The 27950-nt window shown below is 40.2% G+C and overlaps 1 protein-coding gene across 8 annotated transcripts in view; it reads left to right on the top strand.

Moving 5' to 3' along the window:
- Nucleotides 1–12878: 12878 nt before the first annotated feature.
- Nucleotides 12879–27950, top strand: part of LOC125454627 (reticulon-4-like) — a 91075-nt gene continuing 76003 nt past the window's right edge. For 2 of the 8 annotated variants that reach the window (XM_048535594.2, XM_048535596.2), the window contains exons 1-2: nt 12916–13471; nt 21260–21295. In XM_048535594.2, coding sequence (XP_048391551.1) covers nt 13141–13471; nt 21260–21295 — 367 coding nt within the window. In that variant the 5' untranslated portion in view covers nt 12916–13140. Of the gene's footprint in view, nt 13472–21259; nt 21296–27950 lie in introns of all 8 variants that reach the window. The other 6 variants (XM_048535593.2, XM_048535595.2, XM_048535590.2 and 3 more) reach the window with 5 other exon arrangements.

Genomic DNA, 27950 nt, shown 5'->3' on the forward strand with positions numbered 1-27950 from the left:
GGAGTTGGAGATCCTGCAGGATGGGAAGGGGTAGTCCCATGACCAGCAGCGGAGAAACCACAACACCAGGCCTTGTCAGCTTGGAGCTGAAGCTGCCACTGTACCCACCTCCAATCAAGGACCATGCTTCAGAGCACTCTCTGTTGCATGCAATATCTTTCCCATTCACTCTCACCCACACTAACTGGCAGTATGAAGCCTGCATGCCCTCTGTACTGCCTACTGACTCACTTGGGACATTTCCCCAACCGCACCAAAAGCTGTGCCACCCACTTTCATCTCCTGTAATTCCTGCCTCTCTCATTCTGGGATGAAAACAGCCCACAATAGGGCATCCTGACTCCAATCACCCTGAGTGGCTGACTGAGTGTGTCCAAGCCCCTGGGCTGGTGTCAGAGTCCGGTCTTGACTTACTGTGCTAACACCCTCTGTGAGAACACTACTTCCCTTGACTGACTGGGTCTGCTGCCATCCATGACTTCCATCTTGTGAATTCTTGATGTCCAGCTTGTTTGGCATGTTTAGTAAGAAAGGAAGCTGAATATTAATGAGGATGACAACCTTGAACTGGCAATCAAACCAGAAGTTTGTACAAAGGGCAACAGGTTCAATGTTTAGGGCTCTTTTCATAGCCCACATTCTCCTAAACACAGCACAGCACCAACATTTCTAAACCACTCTCTTGGCTAAATCACAATAAAGCATATGATTATAGAAATTAGAACACCACAGGAGGCTATTTGATTCCCAACACTGCTAATGTATTGAAATGGAATTCCCCCGATCTTTTGTTTTCATTTTAAAATATTAATCACTTTTTAAAATAAATTTGTCCTAGTCCCTACCCCTCAATAACCACGTGGTGAAGAACCATATGGCTTACTAGCAAAGTATCTTTATCTTCCATTTCCTGTTGACCTTTCCACTGAAAGTCCTTGTATTTATTTCCTGAGTTCCTCATTCACCCGTCAGTGGAAATATCTTTTGCAGTTTGCCCACAGGTAAAACACAAGGTTTTATTTACCTCTTAGCGGCTTAGCTTCTATCAGTGCCATTACTACTTACCATGGTGTTGCTGCTGCTCTGTATCCTGCAGAAAATGTTGATCATTCCCATCCTGTTTGAGCCCCAATCTCTTCTTGTTCACAAGTTTTCAATTCCCTGAGCTCAACCTGCCTTCCTGTCTCCTGGAGTCCTATTCATAAGTCTCTACCTCTTTTTGGAGTTCCCTTTGTGTGACTGGGCAGACCTTCAAAAAGGGGGGCTCTTGTGGCACAATGGTAGTGTTCCTGCTCTGGGCCAGGAGGCCTAAGGTCATTACCCACCTGCTCCGGAAGTGTGTCTGAACAGGTTGATTATCTATCACCATTTCGTTCCCCTTATTATAGTTATCCAACTTAAACACATCAATGCAATTTACCTCAACTATTCAATGAGGTATGTATATTTTTTAAGTAAATAGATTTCTCCCAACTTCTTTAAATGTAAGCAGGAGGATACTGAGGTACCCCACCAAGTGTTCAATCACTCCTATTTAGAAAGCTGTTGCCTCAATAAATTAGAATATCTGAACTGAGAGATGGTGCAATGATTCAAAATCACCAACATATTGTGTTTCTGATTATTTTCTGGGGTCAGAAAAAAATGTTGCAAGATATCAGTCCATTCTTGAGCAGCTGAAGTGGTCCCAGATAATTTTTGTGAAGCATGTAGTTCTGTTCCTCTGTGACTTACAGAAAATATGCATTACTTACCTTTTGGTTGCTCTTGGCAGCAATGGCAGCTGAAATTATGTTGAGTATGTGTGACATATCCTAGACCCAGAGTAGATTGGTTAGCTCAGCTCTGGGTGATTAGTTTGTGGTGCAGAGTGATGCCAATACAGTAATTCCTGTACCAGCTGAGGCTACCATGAAGGTCCTGCCTTCCCAATCTTGCTTCTCACTTGAGGCACAATGACCTTCAGGCTAAACTCACCACCAGTGGTCTCTCTTTACGAGAGAGCAGCCTGATGGTTCTCTGGGACTATGGCTACTTACACACATTTGAACTCTAAAATGCCAACGTCAGTCCAATGAAACAGTGCTATTTGCAGAATCAGAGGAGACCTACAAAATATTGTAGATCAAAAAAAATATATAAACTGAGAACATGGATAATGAACATCAAAAAGACAGAAACAATCGTAGTTAAAATTAATATTAGAAGAAACTAGAGTGAAGATTAAAGTCAATGGTGTCACACTATCTATTTGTCTATTTAAGACAAAGAGTAAAGACAATGGCTGACCTAATGAAAAATTAAAAGGACAGAGATAAAAAGAACTAATTTTGTGAAGATGAAAGGTGTGTTAACAACAAGAAAAATCATGGTTTTAATAAGGAAAATACTCATAAAATGCTAGCATTATGGAGGGGGGAAAAGTCGGTTAAACACCCATTGATAATTAAACTAAAATAGAAGCTCCAATCTGTTATGATGGAAGCAGAGATTCTCTTCTAATAATTAACCCTGAAACACCCAGAGGAGCTTGCCTTCCCCCTCGTAATCTCTTAAAAGTGATTAAAAGAAAGAAAATCTCTGATCCGCTTTATACATAATAAGAAACAATTTATTTATTTAACCCTAACAATGAACAAATTAACAGAATTATTAAAAACCAAACAATTCCCCCCAGTCTAACTACTCCCTAACTGGCCTAAATTCTATTGGAATGCTGTTCAAATAAACACAAGTCCCACTTGTATAAATCCAATTAATAAGACAACCATAACTTGAAACTTAATCTCTCCAAATTCACATAGACTATGTTTTCTGAATGCTCTGCATTCTCCATTACTCCACAAGTGCCTTTCTTCTGCTGATTCTGTTGTCAGGAATGTTTTCTCTGCAATTGCTTCTGAGGACTTTTGGCTAGAAATGCTGTGGTACCTTTTTAGGAACGATTGTGCTTTCTCTAATACATAGATGACTGTGTGAGCCAAGTTCTCTCTTTCATGAGAGCTAAGGGCTGTTAACCTGGGCAAATGGTGGTTAGCTCTGAGGCCTCTGTCCAACTGACTCCTTCTTTATACCTGTGATGACATTGCAATATTTCTTATGTAAGATTGGTTCGATGTTGTCAACACTATCAGATTTAAATTTGATAGGCTTTAGTATGTAAGGGTTTGGTTTAAATTGATTTGCTAAATTTGAAAACTATTGTCTTGGTGAAAAAATGCTGCTTCACCTTTCAAAATAAATAGATTAATTTTGGGTACGTTCTGTACTGGCAACTTCTAACTGCTGCTCACAGACATACATTTTAAAAGTCTCTAAGCATAGAAAAAACACCTCACCTCTTGAAGAGACCAGGCACTCTTTCTCCCTTACTATTTTGACAAACACATTCTAGCTTCCTCCCATCCAATGAAAGCAGGTACAGCAGGCAGTGAAGAAAGCTAATAGCGTGCTGGCTTTCATAACAAGAGGAATTGAGTATAGGAGCAAAGAGGTCCTTCTGCAGCTGTACAGGGCCCTGGTGAGACTGCACCTGGAGTATTGTGTGCAGTTTTGGTCTCCAAATTTGAGGAACAACATTCTTGCTATTGAGGGAGTGCAGCGCAGGTTCACGAGGTCAATTCCCGGAATGGCAGGACTATCATATGTTGAAAGATTGGAGCGACTGGGCTTGTATACACTTCAGTTTAGAAGGATGAGAGGGGATCTGATTGAGGCGTATAAGATTATTAAGGGATTGGACACTCTGGAGGCAGGAAGCATGTTTCCGCTGATGGGTTAGTCCAGAACCAGAGGACACAGTTTAAACATAAGGGGTAGGCCATTATAACACAGAGTTGAGGAAAAACTTCTACACCCAAAGAGTGGTGGATATATGGAATGCTCTGCCCCAGAAGGCAGTGGAGGCCAACTCTCTGGACACTTTCAAGAAAGAGATAGATAGAGCTCTTAAAGATAGTGGAATCAAGGGTTATGGGGATAAGGCAGGAACAGGATACTGATTGTGGATGATCAGCCATGATCATAATGAATGGTGGTGCTGGCTCGAAGGGCCAAATGGCCTACTCCAGCACCTATTGTCTATTGTCTAATTCATGGCTAAGCTACACAATTTTGTAACACTATGTTCTATTAACATTCCTGTATGCCTCACAAACTCAGACAATAAGTAAAGATCTGAGGAAGTAAACAAAGGCCTCTTAAATGTGGATACTAAGACATATGTTAAAAATTATTTATGCAGACCATAAGAAAACTGAAATGAAGTTCATATTGAAAGTACAAAATAAAAAGTGACATCCAGAAAAGAAAATGTCAGTATTTCGGCTATTTGGCCAAAACGGAAAAGATACAGACATCTCTTCTGAATGACAAAGTAGAGGTCAGTAGAAAGAGGCATTGGCCTCAGTGTAGATGGATGAAAGATGCCCTTTGATACCAATTTTGAGAAATTGAAATAAAAAAAAATTGTAATGGGCTGCATGAAAAGCTTCAAAACAAGGTCGGGTTTTGTGGTATAGGGTCGACAGATTCTAAGTTGGATCAATAGCTGACTGCACTACAAGGAATGAACAGTTACCAATGGCAGAGAGCATGTGCAGGAAGTGGACACTGCAAGCATGTTGCTCTTTGCCATTTATATCAGTAATCTGCATATAATGATCAGAAGAATTAACCATGTTAATGACACTGTGATAAGTGCATGTATGTTTGCAAGACCTCAACTGCAAACTAAATAAACTGCAGGCATATCTGGATGGAATAGAAGAATTGACTGTGACTCCGCTTATTTTAGCATGCAGAACTCTACAGTTTGTATATGTGTGTGGAGAACTAGAAACATACATATCCCATACATGATTGAGTGCTCAAGGCTATTTTCTTATCCTCAGCCACTCAGGTTATATAGTCTTTGCTTCTAATCCTACTCTATGCACTAATCAGATGCTCAGGGGAGTTGATACTTGATGTAAAGAGATAAGACACTTCTTATCAATTTCTGTGCATAGCTTTTTCTGGTGCTTAGGCCTTGTTTTGACCAATGATTAGTTTACCAACTGCATGATCAACTCCATGTATGGTCAAACATGATATCACTCCTTGTGTTAAAGTCCCTTTTCTGGGCTGATACTGTCACATTCGGACAGGATCCCCTTTGGGTTATTACAAGAGCTCATAATGAGGTACATCCTGTAAATGTTTTGATTATACGCATCCAGGAAATCTATTATCAGGGCATTATCATCAGATTACTTTCAGAAACACAATCTGGTGAGCACTTTGCTAACATATGTCTGCAGTCGCTGAAAGAAGAAGTTGCTGAGATTTCTGACTCTCAGTGTTGTATATGAATTTACGAATTAGTTGCAGAAACAGATGATTGGCCCTTCAAACAACTCTGTCATTATAATAAGATGGTGGTTGATTTGAATGTATTTCAAATCCAAATGCCTTCGACCCCGATAATCCTTGAATTCCTTGCCTATCAATTATCTAGCTATGTCTGCCTTAAAAATATTCAATGGCTTTGCCTCCATCCGAAAGAATTCTCATCTCTGTCCTAAAAGGGTGATGTCTAATTTTAAAGTGCCCCTAGATCTGGAATCACTCACAAGGAAACATTCTTTCCATGTCTAACTTGTTCAGGATTTTTATACACTTCAATCTAGATACCCTTCACTCTTCTAAACTCCAGTAGAAACAAACACAGTTTGTCTAATCTTTCCTCATAAAACAACTCACTCTTTCCAAGTATCAATAGAGAAAATCTTGCCTGAGCCACCTTTAATGCATTTACAATCTTTCTTCAATAAGATCACCAAAACTACACACGATATTCAAGGGATAGTCTTATCGATACCCTGCATAACCAAAGCAAGGGATCCTTACTTTTACAAAAACAAAGTTGCTGGAAAAGCTCAACAGATCTGGCAGCATCCGTGAAGGAGAAAACAGAGTTAACGTTTCGGGTCCGATGACCTTCCCTTTTTATTTATCCTTACTTTTACATCCACCATTTGTCATAAAAATGGACAGCATTCCATTAGCTTTTTTTGTTACTTGCTATACCTGCTTTTCAACATTCTATAACTCACACACTAGAATACCTACATCCCTCTTCAGCTGGAATTCCGCAGTCATTCTCTATTTAAGTATTATCCTAGTGAACTGACAGATTTTTGCCTACCCACTCAGCCTATGTTAGTCTGCAACCTTAATTTGTTCTCTTCATAACATACTTTCCTACCTACTTTTGTGTCATCTGCAAATTTAGCTACTATGCCATTATGCTTATCTTCAAATAACCCATTAATTTAAAATGTAATAAGTTGATGCCCTACCACATACCTCTGTGAGACCTGACTTTTGACACCCACTATTAACTCCCAATCCCACTATCTAAAGGATCAACACTCACTTTACTAACTTTTTTCCTTTCAGAAAGCTGTGGAAATGTTTGCTTTTTCTTCAGTTGTAGCTAGCTTACCCTCATACTCTAACTTCATTCTCCTGGTGAATCTTTAAATCATTCTCATCCATTCTTTTTATTCTGATCATTCATCTGAGCTGCATCTTACAGACAAAAAAAAAGTGACGGGCATGAACAACTAAAGAGATAAGCGACAGCGTTAAACTAAAAGAAAGGGCTTACAAAAATACAAAGAAATCACAGATCCTGCTGACTGGGAGAGATATAATCACGAGCAAAGGGCCACAAAGCAGCTTAAGAGCTACTGAAGGGGATTATGAAAAGAAACTTGCAAGGGACATCGAAATCAACAAAAAGAAATGTTGTTGTAACATAAATGGTCAGGAGCAATGTTGGCTGACTAAATATTAAGAGTGGGGATATTGTCAATGACTTTGGGGAAATGGCAGACATGTTGAATAATTCCTTAGTTTCAGTATTTACAGCAGAAAAGTAGGACAGCTTGCTAGAAGTCCTGAAGAAATTAATAGTAAATTGGAAACAGAGGCTGAATAAAATTAATGTAAATAAAACATAGATAATGAGGAAATTAATAGAATTAAAGAGTGACAGATCACCAGGACCTGACAGTTTCCATTTGAGGGTGTTAAAGGAAATAGAACACTTTGTAGATGCCCTAACACCAACTTTTCAGTTTTCCCTTGGGATTGGAAAACTGCATTTCTCACTCTGCTTTTTAGGAAGTGTGAAAGAGGAAAACCATATCATTACAGACCAGCTAGCCTAAAGTCATTGGTGGGGAAATTATTGGAGTCTATAATAAAGAATGGGGTGACTGATAACCTTGAAAATTTTCAGTTAATTAGGGACAGCCAGCATAGATTCATGGCAGATAATTCCTGCCAAATGTCAATGAATTTTTTTGAAGTGGTGACTGAGGTAGTGGACAGAGGGGTATATATGGATATTGTTTATATGGACTTCCACAAGGCATTTGATAAAGTCCCACATAAGATACTGTTACCTAAGGTAGAAATCCACAGAGTTGAGGGCAAATTACTAACATGCTGGAGATTTGGTCAAACGGCAGGTGCCAGAAAGTAGGAATAATGGGTAGGTACTAAAATTGACAGGATGGGACCTATGATGTCCCACAAAGATCTGTGTTCGGGCCTCAATTATTCACATTATTTACTAATGATTTGGATAATGGTGTAGAAAGTCACACATCCAAATTTGCTGATAATACAAAGATAGGCAACATTGTAGACAGTTTAGAGGACAGCATAAAATTACAAAGGGCTATTGAACGGCTAAGTGAATGGGCAAAACTGTGACAGATGCAGTTCAAAGTAAGCAAGTGTGAGGTCATCCATTTTGGACTGAAAAAGGATAGATCAGAATACTTTCTAGATGGTATGAATTTAAATACTGTGGATGTTCAGACAGACATGGAGCTTCAGGTGCAAAGATCTCTAAAATATAATGAACAGGTGCAGAAAATAATGTAGAAAGCTAATTGAACACAGGCATTTATATGTGGAGGACTGGAATATAACGATATAGAAGTTACGCTGCATCTATGCAAAACCCTAGTTAGACCTCACCCGGAGTACAGTGAGCAGATCTGGGCACACCATCAAAAGAAGGATATATTGGCCTTAGAGGGAAGATACAGGTTTACAAGAATGATACCTGAACTTTAGGGATTACATTATAAGGACACACTACACAAATTAGGCCTGTTTTCTCTAGAATTTAGAAGGTTAAAGAGCCAGCTGATAGAAGTCTTCAAGATAAGACAAGGAGAAGACGATGTATTCTTGTTTTCAAACTGGGTGTGAATTTCAATCACAGATAACAACGTGTGGAGCTGGATGAACACAGCAGGCCAAGCAGCATCTTAGGAGCACAAAAGCTGACGTTTCGGGCCTAGACCCTTTTGTTTCACTGCTACCTAAAGGATCCTTTACTCTGAGATCTTTAATTAATCCTATCTTAATACCAAGTCTAGTATAACCCATGCCCTTGTTGACTTCAGAATGTGTCACTCTAAGAAATTATTTTAAAAGCATTCTATGAATTTTTCATCCAAATTATCATTGACAATCTGATTTGTCCATTTATGTATAAGCTAAAGTCATCCATGACAATTTCCCTTTATTATAAACACACAAGTATTTTTGCTAGTATATTTTGCAGTTACATTAGAGGAACTGAAGACCACTCCCATTAATTACTCCTTTTGCCTGCCACTCCCCATTTCGGTCCAAGCTGATCTCTTCAACCAAACTCTAACGATTATACCAGTGCTATCTTTGATTGAGCGCTATCCTTCCACCTTTGCTGAATTTCCTATTCTTCTTGAAAGCTTTATAATATTTTGGACTTAATCTTGTCATCCTGCAACCACTCTCTGTAATAGCTATCAGATCATTTTTATTCACTTCAGTGTGTGCGATTTTCTTTATTGTGAATTCTGCATGCATTCAGATAAAGTGCTTTTAGTTTTGTTTTCTTGTTATGCTTGTAACATTTAGCCTTTACTGTTAATGCATTCAAAATACATAATGACTGTCAGTGCATTCCAGAGACCTGGCACATGCTAATCCCAAGTAAACAATTTACTTCAGTACTTGGCCATAACCAACATATTCAATCAAAACATAGAATGTCAGGTAGCGACACCAGAGGCCCTCACTAGGCTGGATGAAGATGGAGGAGTTCATCTGTCTTCTGTGCTTGCTCTGGCATATGAACAAGGGGCTTCCTCAATGAAAAAGTTGGCAGATGCTTTGGCACATTGACAGCAGAATGTTCAGTGGCTGCTGAAAATTCATTTGGACTTGCAATGCCTTTGGATACTTAATATCAATGACAAGACGATGGCATGATAAATCACCTCAATCTCATTCCAGATTTCCTGTCCTCTTAAGGAGATAGGATGGTGCCAGCAGGCACCCACAAGGAGACGACACCCAGGAACTCCAGGAGCTTCAGTCACAACACTTCGGAAGAGTCCTGCCCCTTCCTCTCCCCTTTGTCAGTTAACAGAATTGCCTATAACAGCACTAGCCAAAGAGGATACACCTGCATTTCTGTAGGAGATTGTCAGCAGGATGCCCTGATCTTCCTGGAGATGCCTGTCAAATTCTTCAAGGTTACCAGTACAAATGACTCAGCAGGCTCTTTCCACCCCAGTTGTGGAGTCAGGGCTGTGCCAATAGGAAGTAGGAAGCAGAGAAAGGGAAGAATAAATATTTGAAGGCACTTCGGTGGCGTAGACATTTCACCACTGTATGTATATGCAATTGACACATGTAAATATATACTCAATTGCACTGTTCTAACAGCTACATTGATCTCATATCCTACTAGATGCTTACATGTTTGGTTGACGTGAAAGCAGTGTACCATCTCCACCATTACAAGAAGATGCTGTTCTTCCATCAGGGCACTTTCGATTGTATCACAGCAACAGGAATGTGTGTATCTCCAGTGTCTCTCATGACCCAGCAAACTACAGACCTAGAATTTGGGCAGTACAGTCAAAGCTCCAGAAGTAGCATTCAGAAATGTACATTTTGTCCAGTCAGATCGATGGAAGAATATTGTGCTGGAAACAGCCACGTAGTGGACTTTGAACAGGCAGTTAATGGGCGTGACGCAGGGAAGTGACTGGCGTCTATAGAGTGCAGGAAGCAGTCTTTTTTCCCCTAGCTGGAGTGTCATAGCCAGGATAAGCGATTTCAGCTTTTGAGGTACACAATGCATACCTGAGAGATGACTCTTCATATTTCTTAGTGGGGAATAGTAACACAGTGTTTCCATGCATTTACATAGATCATAGTAGTGGAAGCTCATTCCCGGAGAATGATCAGTCATTGCAATAGTAAGGTGTAGGATTTTAACATTCTACGGGACAGTAGGGATGATGAGGCAAGTGAATAATGACATTAGGTAGGATATCACAGAACTGAGGATCTTTCTCCAGGGTGAAAATTCCCTGTTCTGCCTCCTTGATGGAGGAGTAGGCTAGAATAAGGTTGTCCTCCATGAATATGTATTAGCTGGGTGTAGCTACTGTGAAGCAGCTGCGGGTGCATGCGGTTACTGAAAACCCTATGTTTCTCACTTAAGCTTCCATTTCAGGAATAGGTCACATATCATATGTGATGAAAAGTAAGAACACAGCCTTTATTACAAAAAATACTGCAAAACAAAACCTTTCTCAGTCAACGAGGCGTCTTGAATCAAGCAACAGTGGCCTTCCAGCTAGCTGGTCCATAATAAACAGAACATTCAAAGAAACATATCCATGTAGCTCTGCACTACTGAGGTTTGAGGCTATGAGGTTTTTCACACTTCTCCGGCTTGTCAGATCATAACTCTTTCATTTTGACATCTATGACAGCCTTCTTGGGCTATCTCAGGATCTCCACCTTTGCAGAAGCATAGGATATAGGAGCAGACATAGGCCATTCAACCCTTTGTGGCTGCTCTGCCAGTTGATATGATCCTGGCTGCTCATCAAGTTCACTGCCAAAATCCAACCCTCTCCAATATCCCTTGATTCCTTTAGCCATAAGAACTAGCCACTTTTCTTTAAGCCTGTTGAATTCATTTTTCTTCCATTCTCAAGTTATCATGAAGAGTCTAGAGGGAAACATGAACTTACTTTATAAAATCATAGAAACTCTACAGCATGGAAAGAAGCCACTTAGCCCATCGAGTCTGCACCAACCCTCTGAAGAGCATACCACCCCAACTCAGCTTCTCCACCCTCTCCCTTTAACGTCACATTTACTGTGACCAATCCACCTAACCCGCATATCTCTGGACACTACACGGCAATTTGCCTTGGCCAAATGATCTAACCTGCACATCTTTGGATTGTGGGAGGAAACTAGAGCATTCAGAGGAAATCCACAAGACATGGGGAGAAAATGCAAACTCCACTCCAGATTACCAGGAGACCCTCTGCACCTTCACAGAGCATCTCTTTAGTTGTTTACAAATGAGACCTTTATAGAATAATTACAGCATCGAAGGCCATTTGGCCCATTAAATCTCTGTTGACTCTCTAAATGAACATCTCACAAAGGAGCACTCTCCTGCCTTCCCCTGTCATCCTTCACATTGTTCCTATTCAAATAATCGCTCTGTCGAATGCCTTGATTAAGCGCACCAGCCTTTCATTCTCCAAAGAGAATGGTTCTGACTTCTCCAATCAAACTGATCACCAACATTTCTCATCCCTACAATCATTTCATAAACATCTTCTGTACTCCGTCTATTAGCCTCTTCATCCTAAAGTGCAGCTTTCAGCTTCGGTCGCAATATTCTGGTTCAATCTAACATAACCTCCTGACATTTGTACTGCATTTTACAATTACAATTCCCCTATCAATAAAGGCTAGGGGCCATATCTTGTAAATGTTTGTTGCCGATGGAGAGATCTAGAATGTTTTGGGTAGTTTCACTGTCACTGATCTTTCTTGCTGGCACAGGTGCTTGTTACTGTCACCAAGTAGGCCAGGATGGCCACCTGCACTCTCCATTAGAATAGGCTCAATCTTGATGAACAAAAAATAGGTTTTTTTCAATGCCTATTACTTAGTAGCTATTTAGATTAAATACATATTACTCTTTAAGCTAATTGCTGCTAGCACTAACAATTAATGCATAACTCATTGGACTTATAATTTTAACGAACTCCTCCAAGGCGCAGTCCCTTACATCCCGATGGTGCACCTTATTGAATGTTAATTATCCCTTTCAGGTATAAATGTCTTGGAGAACACTGCATATTTCATTAAATACTGTCTCAATTTGTCCAGTAACTCTGCTCTTGTAATCCTATTTCAGTCGTAACTTCATCATATATTGTCGGTGTATGTTCTTCTTCCCAAAGTGCACGACCTCACAATTTACGTGCATTGAACTTCAAGCAGCTATCTAACCTCTCCAGCAATTTGTCAATGTCTGAGGCCTCAATTCTCACTAAGACGTAAAATGAGGTTTTCCAAATTTCGTTTCTACAAAATAAAATCTCAACAAATTTGACAAGAGTTTAAAATTTAAAAACATAGCTTATTGAGAAACATACGTTTGTTTCCCTTAAAGCGGACGTGATACTTTTCTTCCAAACTACTCACTGAACTGCCTATTTTTTTGAGTGATGTGCATTGATTATGATGATTTGCTGACCCTTTTGCACCTTAAACTGCGGAGCAAAGTAATCCTCTTCAATTATGGCGCAGGATAAGACTTTGCGGACAACAGTGACAAGTCTAACCAATCAGATTATAACCTCAAAAACCTTGATCTTCATTGGTCCAGACTGTTCCAGCGGCGCCAAGTCTGACGGCCGCCCGCTTCGTTGATTGGCTGCGCACCACATCATTCAGTTCATTCACCACCTCAAGGTTGGGCTGGTCTCCGGAGTTGGCGGCGTCAGGTTTCTATGAATCACGGCAACGCCATTTTCTATTATTATAATCACCGCGCAAGGGGAGTGGGCACGGAGGGCTGGTCTCTTGCCTCCTTACTCAATAGTATCCGCCTCTGTCTGGTGGCGCACTTCTCAACCTTTCAAACAGGCATCAGCGACGCTTCTGCGTTTTAAGTCCGTTAGGTGGGAGAAGACAAATAGTTAAATTTGTTTTAAAAATAAAGCCCGACGACTTCAAAAGAATTAAGTCAGAACCATGACAGACCCCGAGTGGCAGTCTCCCTCTGTCTCATCCTCGGCTCGCTTAGACGACATTGTTGATCGTACCGCCGAAGGTACAGAGAAAATACTGGATGATTCGGATCCTCTCAAGCCCGGGGCAGGCGACGCACCCATCTTTGTTCCTTCGGTCTCTGTACCTGCGGCTCCAGGCGCCTTCGAGCCGGCAGAAGGCACGACCGTCGGACACGAGGATCCCCAGCACCCTGCGCCTCTGCCCGCCAGAAGCCGGCCCGAACCGGACTCCACCTCGGAGTCGGCGCCTGCTACATCCACCGTGTCCGCCAAGACTCGCCCAGAATCTGTTGGTAAGTTTTAGGATTACCAGCTTCACCCATCACGGTTGCTTATAACAAGATGTTCTGGTGACCAACTCAACCAGGGAGGATGCGGCTCTACAACGTTGCCCTGCTTTTAGTTCGGCATTCTTGCGATTTTAACTAGAATTTGCATTTGAAAGTAAGTTAACACGTCCGGTACATTCCTTTCGGCCAGAAGTGAACAAGCAGATCGTTGTGTGGTGTATTAGACATTTTGTATTTAAGTTACGCAGAATTAAGTAACTGGCTAAAGGAGAATGAAGCCAGTGAGTCACGATCTTCGAAACACTTAAAAGGGCGGTGGTTGCAGATCCAATAACTTAGGGAAATTTACAGGACACAAAACAAAGGAGTTAGAACCGGCAAAGGCCAGACATGATGGACTGAATGCCGCCGCCCACCTTTTTTAAAAGGTTTGGGTGTTTAGACTTTAAGGTTTAAAATAGTGAGAATGCTTCAGTCGGGATGATGTAACTGCTGTTCTCGGTGGGTGTTAGACAGCCTGAGAAAGGGAAGTCAGCCGGCGGGCCCTTTCCTACCGGTTTCATTGACTGTCGCCGGGGCCCCTCCGGTGATTGGTCAGAGCCAGTGCCATTCACAAAGGTAGTGCCGGTTGTAGCTCCAATCACGATTTGTGAGGGCGGGCATTGTCAGGCGCGGCTGGGCTGTGCAGCATGATGTCTGTTGTGAAGAAGGATCACTAGACCCGAAACGTTAACTCTGATTTCTCTTCACAGAAGTTGCGACACCTGAGATTTTCCAGCAGTTTGTTTTTGTTTCAGACTGATGCCACCTGTGTCTGTTATGTGATCCAGTTCACACAATGGAATGTTCATTTTAAAAAAAAATTCACAAGGAGGCCAAGTTAATTAAACGTGGGCAAGAATTGGTTCATTAATAATAGCAACTGTTGACTGCTGAAGTATTAGGTCACTTTTTTTCCTTTTGATCTGCTTTGTAGTCCCTTTAATTTCTGGAAACGATATGGGAGCAGTGACTGCGGCTGACTTAAAACCAAAATGCTGCATTATGCCCTGTTAGTGCCATTCTGCAACATAATGTTTGAAAACTGGTTCCACTTGAAGTAATTGCTTCCTTACAGGTGCCAGGAGAAAGATCTATTAAGTACAAATTGAATTTTAACCTCTTGCCTCTGGTTCATGAGCTCTTCACACATAAACTTTCCAACCAGAGGTGAAACAGGGATAGTGGTATTTATGACAACTAATTGATACTGCCTAGGCTGCCAGAGTGAGTGTGTTTTGGAAAAACTTCCAAGTGACCTATATATCTCATGTTGCTCCTTAGGCATTCTGAAGTTTTGCTATGTTCAGCGACCAACCTGCCTGTCCCTTTTAAGTCACAGCTCAAGTGGTCTAAATGGATAAATCAGTGTTGAACACATGTAAGGTTCCTTGGGTTAATCATTGAGGAGTTGTGGCTGATTCATGGAAACATGGCAAGTTTTACAATAATCTTAAAGTAACTCATTAATTTGATGGCACAGAGCTTCAGAAGCTGAATACTGTGATTCTATCTTTGACTCTTAGATTCTCCACTAACACCATTCATGATGGATCTTTTTAAATCTGTGGATACTGTCTTTAATTTTTGAATCTTATACTTGGGGTCCCTGTTGTTTAGGCCAATATCTGAGATCACTACTACTTATGAGATATTACTACTTATTTATCTTCTATGTTTTGGACCTAATGTCTTTGTCCAGTCACATGGTCTGTCACCCTTGACTTGATCATCTTTAAAGTTGTTAACAGGATATGTGTTTATTACTTCACTCTTCTTTTTCCCGTCTTATGGGAGATGTTTGCTGCTACGCGGTCATCTGTGCTTGACGCCCTGCCTACAAGTCAGCTTTGGGTGATGTTTGTTCTTTTCCTACTGATTTTGTTACTATGCACGTGTATAGAATGCAATTCAGTGTTTTTTTTTGTTTTGCCTCTTGCAGATTAGAGTTTGCAAAATTTTAACCTCAGCTGCTGCTGGCTCTTCTATAGCTGTACCAATTTGTTTCATGACCATGAATATTCTTATGACAGATGTTTCAGTGGCTCTTTTCACTTGGGGCTCAGAAAGCACATAAGTGTTGCTTATTTTACCTCTTTCTTTTAATATGAAGCACTTGAAAAGGAGCCTCAATGAGTCAGTGAGTAAAAATTAAAATAGCAGATAAACATCGCAATACTTTAGACACTAAGCTTTCCATGAGCAGGGTAATAGGGGATGGCAAAAATTCACTAACGTGCAAAGCAAACCTACAACCACATTAGATACGATTATTAAAGTTTAAATGTTTGATCCATGGGCCGTGTTGTAGGTATCAGATGGCTATGTAAGTTATAATTCCTTATGATAAGATAAATGAATAATGAAATTGACAGTGTGATATCTTTGACCCTTTCATTGGAAAACCTCTGCACCTCTGTTTTGGTGAATAATAATTGCTTTAAAAAGTGCCTTCAGCAAACAAACTTTTCCCAAATATACTGGAACTGATATTGCAAAGAGTTGTGATCTTTTGCAAGTGTAGTTCATTTTTTAGTCTCGAGATGACTATGGAATGTGACGTTTGTAAATATTGGATTTCAGTATCTTAGCTTCTGTATGTAACAATTGGATTAATAGCATTGTTTAACTAAGCCACTGCTTACCACTGTAACATGGTACAACTCCATTGCAATATAATTGTGTCAAATGGCAGATTTCCACTTTTTGGTTTGGTGGGGGTGACTACCCCTGCTTGTTGACAAATTAGTTGAAAGGAGCAGTTATTCTTGGAGATGAGATGATTGCAAATTTGGGAAGAACTGCTTGAAGGAGAACATACTGATGAATCTAGTTGTCATTTTGATGCTTATTCATAATTTGAAGACACCAGATTGGGGGAGAATGGCTTTAACAGGTACGTGAAAAGACTTGTTGAATGTGGGTGTAATTGGTAAATGACCTTTTTAATATTAGGTAAGTGAAGTTTTTATTAACACTTTTGAGGAAGAATACGTAGCTAACAGTTGGAAGGTAAATGTCTAACATTGGTAGAGGAGCATTGGGGTCTAATAATTCAGATACACAAAGAAACATAGAATGTAGGAGCAGGAGTAGGCCAAATAATCTTTTGACCCTGACCCATCATTCAGTATGGTCATGGTTGATCATCCACCTCTGCCCTTTCCATGCTTTCTCCCCATACCCTTAGATATAGCCCCTAGGGGTAAAGGGATCAAACTCCTTGGAAACATCAAGTTTTGGTCTCAGTTGCTTACTGTCGGAGAGAGTCCCTCTGGCTGAAGACATTTCTCCTCACCTCAATCCTAAGTGGCTTACTCCATTGTTTCTAAACCTCGACTTCTGGTTCTAGATGTCGGGAACATCATTCCTGCATTTACCCTGTCTAGTCCTGTTAGAATTTTAGAGCTTTCTATGATACTCCACCCCATCAGTGGATATGATCCGAACTGATCCAGCCTCTCTATATGTCAGTCCTATCAGTCTGGTAAACTTTGCACTTCCTCCATAACCCGAACATCCATCCTCTGACAAGGAGGCCAAAACTACATAAATGCTACTCTTAGATACAGTTGCAGCAACACATCTTTGCTCCTGTACTCAAATCCTCTTCCTATGAAGGCCAACATACCATTTGCCTTCTTTGCTGCCTGGGTCACCTGCATGCTTGCTTTTAAGTAAACAATAGGTGCTGGAGTAGCCATTTGGCCCTTCGAGCCAGCACCGCCATTCATTGTGGATGAACAGCCATGATCATAATCAGTATCCTGTTCCTGCCTTATCCCCATAACCCTTGATTCCACTATCTTTAAGAGCTCTATCTATCTCTTTCTTGAAAGTGTCCAGAGAGTTGGCCTCCACTGCCTTCTGGGGCAGAGCATTCCATATATCCACCACTCTCTGGGTGAAGAGGTTTTTCCTCAACCCTGTGTTATAAATGGCCTGCCCCTTATTTTTAAACTGTGTCCTCTGGTTCTGGACTCAGCCATCAGCGGAAACATGCTTCCTGCCTCCAGAGTGTCCAATCTCTTAATAATCTTATATGCCTCAATCAGATCCCGTCTCATCCTTCTAAACTGAAGTGTATACAAGCCCAGTCGCTCCAATCTTTCAACATATGATAGTTCCGCCATTCTGGGAATTGACCTCGTGAACCTGCGCTGCACTCCCTCAATAACAAGAATGTCGTTCCTCAAATTTGGAGACCAAAACTGCACACAATACTCCAGGTGCAGTCTCACCAGGGCCCTGTACAGCTGCAGAAGGACCTCTTTGCTCCTGTACTCAATTCCTCTTGTTATGAAAGCCAGCACGCTATTAGCTTTCTTCACTGCCTGCTGTACCTGCATGCTTGTTTTCATTGACCGATGTACAAGAATACCTAGATCTCGTTGTGCTTCCCCTTTACCTAACTTGACTCCATTGAGATAGTAATCTGCCTTCCTGTTCTTGCCACCAAAGTGTATAACTGCTCATTTATCCACATTAAACTGCATCTGCCATGCATCCGTCCACTCACCTAGTCTGTCCAAGTTACCCTGTATTCTCATAACATCCTCCTCACGTTTCACATTGCCACCCAACTTTGTGTCATCGGCAGATTTGCTAATGTTACTTTTAATGCCTTTTGTCTATATCATTAATATGTCGTAAACAGCTGCGGTCCCAGCACCGAACCTTGTGGTACCCCACAGGTCACTGCCTGCCATTTCGAAAGGGACCTGTTTATCACTACTCTTTGCTTCAGTGAACAATGATCAGTCACCCAGGTCTTGTTGCACCTGAGAGAATGGGAACTGCAGATGCTGGAGAATCCAAGATAATAAAATGTGAGGTTCTCCTTTGCCAATTTCTTGCCATTCAGATAATCTGCCTTCCTGATTTTAAGACCCAAAGTGGATAACCTCACATTTATCCACATTTACTTCATCTGCCATGAATTGTTCACTCACTCGGATTGTGCAAATCGCACTGAATCATCTTTGCATCCTCCTCACGCGCACCCTCCCACCCAGCTTTATGTTGTCTGCAAACCTGTAGCCATTGGCTTAGCTTCCTTCTCTAAATTGTTATTATATATTCTGAGTAGCTCCGATCCAAGTACTTTATTTGAGCTTTATTTTTACATGCTAATTTCTTACATGAGACCTTATCAAAAGGCTTCTGAAAGTCTATTAAACCATTTCTGTTGGTTCTCCATTATCAACTCTGCTAGTTTGTGTTGCAAAATTCTGGTAGATTTGACAGTCCATACTGACTCTGTCTGATCTCGTCATTGCTTTTCAAGTGCTTTGCTATTAAATATTTTTAAATGGCCTTGTAGCATTTTCCCCACTGCCAATGTCAGGCTACAGGTATATAGAACTTAGAACAGTACAGCACAGTACAGGCCCTTTGGCCTGCAATGTTGTGCTGACCTATTATCCTACTCTAAGGTCAAACTACCCTGCATACCCTACATTTTACTATCCTCCATGTGCCAATCCAAGGGTCACATAAATGTACCTAATGTATCTGACTCCACTAGCACAGCCGGCAGTGCATTCCATCACCCCCCGACTCTGTGTAAAGAACTACCTCTGACATCTCCTCCGTATCTTCCTCCAATCACTTTAATATTATGCCCCTCATCTCACCATTGCCAAGGATTAGTGTTTGATTCCAGCCTTGGGCAACTGTGTAGAGTTGCGCATTCTCCCTGTGTCTGCATGGGTTTTCTCCCACCATTGAATGATGTGAGGTTTTGGTGGACTGGCGTGCTAAATTGCCCATAAATGTCCAGGATTTGTCATAGAAAATACAGGGTTGTAGGAAAGGGGGCATGGGTCTGGGTGGGATGCTCTTGCAGGTTGGTATGGACTCGAAGGGCTGAATGGCCTGCTGCTACACGAGGGATTCCATGACACTGCTGTACTAAACTAACCTTTTTATTAAGAGCTAACCACCATCTTTCCCATAACTCCCACCTTTTCTGAAATATCAAATGCTGTTAAATAGTCAGGTCCCAGCTCTGGTCTCTGTGATCACGATAATTACATTTCTTAATGTTGTCAGTTTATCTGTTGTGTGAATGCTGTGTGTTCAGGTAGAGCTTCTAATTGTATTTCTATTATTCTTCCACACTGCTCTACCTGCTGGTGTGTTATTGTATTGCATGCTGTACTTCTGTTGTTATTGCACTGATTACATTTTGCTGTATTGCCTTGTCCTTTCTTGTTAACTTGCCAAATCTCCTGTCATGATTCCCTTGCTAACCCTGTCCCTAAAGCCCTCTCTCTAAGATTAGACACAAATTGTGTTTTTGGGTTTGTTTTAGTCCCTAAATACTGCTCATCCCTGTTTGGAACCTCCTTTTTCTATTTCTATTTATGTTGCAACCACTTGATACATTTCTTCCCTCTGCATGTTCCTCTTCAACCCCAAGCAGATGAGTATTGGGTAGGCAACTTATACTCAGCTGCAGAAAACAGTGCACATCCCATTAACCATACTGCCTTCTACAACTGAATTCCTTTGTTACTCCCTCTATTTGAATGGCTGTTTGCACTCGTGTCCTGTTCAGTTTGCTCACCCACTCTGCAGCCCTGACAGTTGGCCAGTCAAACTGCAAGAGCCTCACACCTCTTAAACAAGAGCAAGGCTCCTTCTCTTCAAATTCCTTGATCCCCCATGTGTGCCTTGTGGGCCGTCTGATATCAACTTGAACATGGGTCAATCTGAAGAACTAGCCGAAGTGTTGTGATCGTCTCATGAAACTGTGTGCGCGTAACATTTACCATCCCTAAAGTATCAATTGCAGTACCCTCAGCTTTGACTGAATTGAGTTGAAATTGCTTGAGCTGCAAACACAACTGCAGATGTCGCTGTGGGTCATGTTGGCCTCCACTGCTTCCACATGCTTTATCATCTGCCCTTCTTTGTAATTATGTTTTATTTAACCAATTAAGGTTCAAATATTCTTAATTTTGTAGCTCTTCACTCAAACAAAAGAGAAAAAAAGTACTCAAGGGGTCAACTTGCCTGTTTGTCATGGTTTGACCTTTTTTAAAAGAACATTGGTCTGCTCTGAATCTATAGATCGAATCCTTGTTAAGATTTGCTGTTTTTCTAGAAGATGGGCCTAATGAGAGACAAGTCAATAATATAAAGCATTTTTAAAAAATATTAATTAGTCCACATTGGGAATCCTAGGAACAATTCTGGTGTCCTGTTATGCAATAGATATAGAAGAACTGGAGATTAAAGATATTTACTATAATGATACCAGAGTTGGGAGGCATATTCTGAATGGATCTCTTGCTTTTTTCATTAAAGTGAAGACTAAGGGATAACCTCAAAACTTACAGAAGTTTATGAAAAGATTTAACGTAGATGCAGAGATTTCAAGGACTGGGTGAAGTTGACGAGAGCGTTATGTTCTAATCCCTGTCTGACAAACACCCAACAGGATGTTAGTGACCATCTTTGATTTTCTCCCAGTCACAGAAATATCATCTCTGCATCTACATTAAATCCTTTTATAACCTCAAGTCACTTGGAAGTTTATCTCCTTTACTGATGTTAGGCAAAGGGAGAAGTTCGTGTAGAGTGTGAAAACCTTTTGGTGTGAATGGCATAATCATGTAACTGAATTGAGTGTGAAAATAGATATTTTCCCTATTTGGTTTGATAATTCTTTGTTTTTCTCAATGTTTGGCTTTTGATGTAGTTTGGAACTGATCACCATTTTTTTCCTCCCTGCTCTGCTTGCAGGTTACACTTTCCTAGAGCAGAAGCTAGATCCAAAAGGTAACAACACAGTGTGGTATTTGTTATTTTGGCCTTAAATCATTAATTGGTTACTTTTGATTTTAAAAGTATTTTTAAACACTAAATCACTTTGAAATTGTCTTTTACCTTAATCATCAATATTATTGGGGTGGAGTGATTGATTTATATTTATGTAGTGCAGGAACAGTTTTAAACCATATTGCAGAGGGATCTCTTGTATAGTGGTAATGTCCCAGGAGGACTGGGCTCAAGTTGCGTCTGTCCTAGAGTTGTAGTAGCATGTCTGAGCAAATTGATTGAATGCATTGTGCGTTGATTAAATGAAATTAATGATATAAATTTGGTTGTTTATTTAAACCTAATTTCCTGAATGTGTGCTACATTTTAAAAAAACTTTTAAAAGAAACCACAACACACGTTAACGAAATGTAGAATATTTTGAAATTTCTGTGATAGAATTTAACTTTCCATGTTGGTTTCACTGGTAGAAATAAAAACTGATTATTGTTTGTAATGTTTTCTTCTGGTATTGGGGAACTGAAGAAACTTTCAGATACTAAACAGTCTTCTATAAATGATACTTTATAACTTAACACTATTGACTGTTGCATGTATGGTGTGGAATGATTTTGTAACTGCCTTGAGTTCAAGCATTGCATAATTGATTCTGAAACTCAAAGTACTTGATGTTTTATTTCAACAAGAATGCCAAGATATTGCTCTCGATAACAGAAATTGCTGGAGGAATTCAGCATGTATGGCTCCTTCTGTGGAGAGAGAAGTTAATGTTTTGAATCTGGTGAGTTCTGAAGAAGACTCACTAGATTAAAAAAAATAAACTCTGTTTTCTCCCCACAAATGCTACCGGTCCTGTTGCGTTTCTCTGGTAATTTCTGTTTATATCTCAGATCTCCAGCACCCACTGATCGTTGTTTATTTGTGGCAGTGCTCACAATTGTTTTGTCCAAAAATATTTCTAACAGGGTTGTTACTAGATTTTTTTTTATTTGCATCAAATGCAGTGAATATTTTATTCTGATTTCTTTCTTTGTTTTCTGTGAATTTATATTAGTTTACCAAGTAATCATCATCACACGAAGGTTTTGTTTGGGGAAGCTGTTCCACGCGTGACGGATGCCTTGTTTCTATATCTGAGTGACTGATCATGTATTAGTTGATTTGAATATGGGAGAATAGAAGCAAGGATCAACCTTTTGCCCTCTGGAAAGTCAGAAAGGTCAGTAGGGACTGGTATGATGGACAAATGGAACTTGGTTTGAGACAGGAAGGAAAATATTCTTTTATTTTGTGCCTTTCATGAACCAGGATGCCCCAAAGAACTGTACAGTGAGTGCAATACTGAAGTTAATTTTCTAATATAGTGTAGGCTGTGCACAGCCAGCTTCAATGTGGTACGTTCCACGGACAGCAAAATAAGTGACCAGATCATCTCTCTCGGATATTGTCGACTGAAATGCTGAACTCCTTTGCTGCTCAATTGGGTTCACAAAACAGGAACTTCTAACTCACCGCTCACCATCAGACTGCAGGTAGTTCATTGAATACCACAACAATTATCTCCAGTGTGACGACATCTGCATCCAGTGTATTTCTGGTGTTGCATTTGCAGTCTGTTTCCCATTGGGAAATTTTAAAAGGGAGCCATGCTATAGACAGCTGTACCTGTGAAGGTAATTAGGAATACAAAAAGTGAAATGAGAATAGCTAAAAAGAATATAAAATAATATTAATGGCTAACGTTAAAAGGAATCAGTAAGTGCCTTTATAAGCATATTTAAAAGTAAGATAATTGGAGAATGTTGGATTTCAGCCTGACTGACACAATTCAGTATTGTAGTTGTGTTAGACAACAGTGAAAATGGTGTCAAGAAGAAATTGTGGAACTGATGCTTGAGGTATCTGAAGTAAAGGAATTTATTTTGAAAAATAGGACTGTTGCTGCACATTCCAAAATATGGAAAGTTGGAAGCACTAGTTGCAATTTTAAAATCCTCCCTGAATAAGCAAATACATAATCCTGATTTCAAGAAGAAGGGAATATGTCTTGAAAATATACCAGTTAATCTAATGAGTATTGTAATTAATTAAGATGTGGAGGTGCTGGTGTTGGACTGGGGTGACAAAATCAGAAGTCACACGATTCTAGGTTATAGACCAATAGGTGTATTTGAAGTCTCAAACTTTCAGAGCGTAGCCCTTTGTCAAGCGAAGTGACGAAGGGGCTATGCTTGAAAGTTTGATTTCAAATGAACCTGGTCTCCTGTGGCTTCTGATGTAATTAGTTAAATTAGCTTTGTAAAAACTACAGATCAGGCAAGGGATAGTTAGCATCTTTTTGTTAAAGACTAGTCATAGATGGAGAATGTTGTGAATGAAGAGTGAGATTTTTTTGGAGAAAACATGTAATATATGAGGATATGGGCTGACTGGCACAACAGTCTGGCTAAGACATATGTGGTCAGATAGTGGTGGGGGGAAAAAAATGTTTAACAATAAACTGGGGATTTTGTACATAGTAAGAATTTTAAAGAATTTCATGAAGACAAATGGTTTGAGTATTCATCTGGTAGGCAATTTAATATTGGTATGTTTGAGATTATACATCTTGGAAGGGCAATTGTGGAATCGGGGAATTAAATCAACAGTTTGAAAGATTCCTGACAGCTGATTGACAAAGTGAACTGTGCAATTTGATATTTAGCTAGCTGGCCATGCTTTCAAGCCAACAATGTTTTTAAGCTGGAGTACAGAACCTATGCAGATGAAAGTGGGTGTGGGCCATCTTTGTTATTGAAAAATTGAGCATACTAGAGTTAATGTCTACTCTTAAATGAACCCTGCTTGTTGAAGGTTTATTTGACTCGTACACGTTCAAAAAATATTTCTTTTTAATTTCTAACTTTCTTTTCTAAAACTGACTTACTCTTCAGGGTTAAACTATACAAACTTGACTTCTGGCTGGATGAAACTAGGTCTTATTACTCCAGATTCTCTGGGCTTTTGAAGCTGTGCCTTGGAAACTAATGGAACGATCATATTTCTTGTTGCCCTACAGTGTAGAAGATGGCCATTCAGCTAATTGCACTTGTGTCTACTGTGTCAAGTACTGAATCTTGTTACCACGTTTAATCCTTCTCCATGCTGTTTTAGAATAATTTATCAACTACGTGTCATAATATGCAGTGTGGTTTCTGCTCTTTTGAAACTAACCAAAAATTATGTTGTCCTTCAGCTATCAATGCTTTAGCTAATGGAAGTGCTTTGATTTAATGCTCTCTATTTTGAATATGTCTATTAGATCTATCTTTGACATTTTCTCTAGCAAAAGTCATTCCTAATGCCATGTAACAAATTTTGAGGGTGGACCTGGCTCAATTGACAGTGCTGAGTTGTGAAGTTCTGGTTTCAAGTCCTACTCCAGGGATTTGAGGAAAAAAATCCAAGCTAATTGCAAGAGTGAGAATGTACTGAATTTAGTAATTCAACTGAGACTGTACACTAATTCCATTTGCCAGTTTGTTTGGATGTAAAAGATTGTATTGTACTCGTTTGACAATGAACACAGCATTTATGAAGTATCCTTGCTAATATTTATCTTGATTACTATCTCAAATAATCTGGTCATTGTTACACTGATGTTTGTGGGAGTTAGGCATAAATTATCTGTCACGTTTTCCTACCTTGCAGCACTGGCTGTAAAGTGCTTTGAGATACCTGCCCCTAAATAGATGCACATCTGTTTGTAACTTTTATACTCTTTTTGTGGTTTTTTATTTTGAAAGGAAGAAAGTGAAAACTAGGCACACTGCCAATTTGCAAGGTTTGTTAAAAGTAGTGGCCAAGGAGATAAAACTAGGGAATTAAACAGATGGCTAAAGGAATGGTGTGGGAAAGAGGGGTTCTATTTGTGGGACACTGGCATCAGTGTTGGTATAGAAGGGATTTGTACTGTCAAGATGGTCTTCACCTGGATTGATCTTGGGACCAGGATCCTGGTGGTTACAGGGATTTTAAACTAGTTTAAAGGGATGGGAGCTCAAGAGTTGTTGAAGTTTCCAAAACAAATAATAATACACTGTATGGAAATGGTCAGGAATCTAACTTCAGGCACAGCATATAACGGGACTGGTGAAAAGGGGACGTGGCCAATGCAGGACAGAGGGGGGTGTTCTTAAATGCATGCAGTAAACAAAACAAGGTAAATGAGCTCGTAGCACACATTGAAATTGGATGTGATGTTGTAAGCATCACAGATGTGGCTGCAAGGGGTTCAGGGCTGGGAATTGCAGGATGTTCTGATATAACATGATTGTTCCATTCTTGTGCAATCTCTCATAAGAAAATTGCGCAGTAATTGAAGTGATGTGGATGACATCAGGTTATCAACAATACAAGTAAGGACAGTTTGCATTCTATAATTCTTCAATCACATTAAAACCAATTTGTGTTGAAGTTCTGATATAACTTGTACTGACTGTAAAAATTGAAACACATGTGCCCTATTGAAAGGGCTTGAGATTACCTTTTTATCAGTAAGAAATAAAATTTAATAGATTGCAAGAAGTGATGCAGGATTGGAAAGCTTTGAATTTGTGTTGCTGGAATTGAGAAACTAGAAAGAGAAATGCTCTGATGGGAATTATGTACATGGCCCTAACAGAAGTCAGGATGTGAGGCAGAAAATAAATAGAAAATAGAAAAAGCATGTAAGAAAGGTACTATGTAGTAATCCTGGGGGATCTTCAGTATGGAGGTGGACTGGGATAATCAAGTTCCTACTAGATCCTAAGAAAAGGAGTTGTGGAATGTTTGAGATGGGTTTTGCTTTGGAACGGATTTGTGATGGAGCTTACTGGGGAACAGATAATTTGGATTTGGTGTAATGATGATGATGTATAATGAGGTAGCCTTAATTTAAAGTGAAGCAACTCCCAGGGGATTGTGACCATCATATTGATAGAGTTCACCCTACAGCTTGATGTGGGGAAGCGGGAGTTGGATGTAGTTATATGACAAAAATATGAGGACTTTTAGTGAGATCTGATTGAAAGGGAAGATGGTGGAGCAGCAATGGCAGGAGGTACTCTGGTAATTCAGGAGGTACAGGAGAAATTCATGCCAAGGAAGAAGAAGAAACATATTAAGGGGAGAATAAGGCAACCATGGCTGACGAGGGAAATCAAGGACAGCATAAAAGCCAACAAAAAAAAGTGAAGATTAGTGGGTAACCTTTAAAAACAACAGTGGACAACTACAAAAGAGCAACAAATGGGAAGAAGATGAAACATAAGCATAAGCGTAAGCTAGCTGGTAATGTAAATGAAGTTTAAGTATCTAAAAGGTAGAAGAGAGGCAAGAGTGGACATTGCCACTTCTCCAGCTTCATTTTCCAGCAGTCTAATGGGGAATGAAGAAATAATTAAGGGACCAAATAGGTACTTTGCATCAGTCTTCATGGTGTAAAGCACCAGTAGCATACCAGAACTTTGAGCGTTGGGACTGAAGTGAGTGTAATGACGGTTGCCAAGGAGAATGAGTTAGGGAAGCTGATATTTATCCAGCCTGGAGGCCTGACCTGAATGGGATGGATGACACCCTGGATCCTGAAGAAGATGGTTGAGATTGTTTATCTTTTAAGAATCCTTCAAGTTAGGGAGAATCCCAATGGACTGGAAAATGATTAAAATAACATCCCTGTTTAAGAAGGGAAGGAGGCAAAGATGGGAAATTGTGGGCTGGTTAGCTTGACCTCAAGTGTTTGTAAGATTTTATAGTCCATTATTAAGTATTAGATTGAAGAGTACTTAAAGGTACCTGGTAAAATAGGGTGAGTTAGCACAGTTTTGTCAAGGGAAGGTCAAGCCTAATGCGTTTATTAGAAATCCTGGAAGTAACACGCATGCTCGGCAAAGAGCTAGTAGACATGATCTATTTGGATTTCCAGAAGGCCTTTTGCCTAGGAGGATGCTAAATAAGATAAGAGCCCATGGTGTTATGATGAAGGAACTGGGCATGGATAGAGTCTGACTGGCAGAAGGCAGAGAGGGGTACAAATAGGTTGTTTTTTCAGGATGACAGTCGTTGACTAGTGGAGTTCTGTAATCTATTGTGTTGGGACCACAACTATTTACGTTATACATTAAGGATTTGGACGCAGGGCCTTGTTGCTAAGCTTGTAGATGATGCAAGGGTAGATGGGGGAGGCAGGTATTGTTGAGGTAATGGAGACTATTAGAAGGACAGACTAGGAGAGTGAGCAGGGAAGTGGCAAGTAGAATACAGTGGGAAAAGGAGGTTATACACGTAGGAAGAACAGAAGTGTGGACTATTTTCTAAATGGGGGGGGGGGGGGGGGGGGAAGCTTCAGAAACCTGAAGCACAAAGGGTTGTAGAAGTCCTGGTCATCGTTCTCTTAAGGTTAACATGTATGTTCAGGTTGCAGTTAGGAAGGCAAATGCAATGTTAGCATTCATTTTGAGAGGACAAGAACAGTTGAGCAGGGATGTGCTGCTGAGACCACATTTGAAATACTGTGAGCGGTTTATGGCCACAAATCCAAGAGAAGATGTGCTAGCCTTGGAGGGGGCCCAGGGGAGGTTCAGAAGAACGATCTGGGGAATGAAGGGCTCTCTGTACTCTGGAGTTTAAAAGA

Source organism: Stegostoma tigrinum, chromosome 9, assembly GCF_030684315.1.
Source record: "Stegostoma tigrinum isolate sSteTig4 chromosome 9, sSteTig4.hap1, whole genome shotgun sequence".
Taxonomy (NCBI): domain Eukaryota; kingdom Metazoa; phylum Chordata; class Chondrichthyes; order Orectolobiformes; family Stegostomatidae; genus Stegostoma; species Stegostoma tigrinum.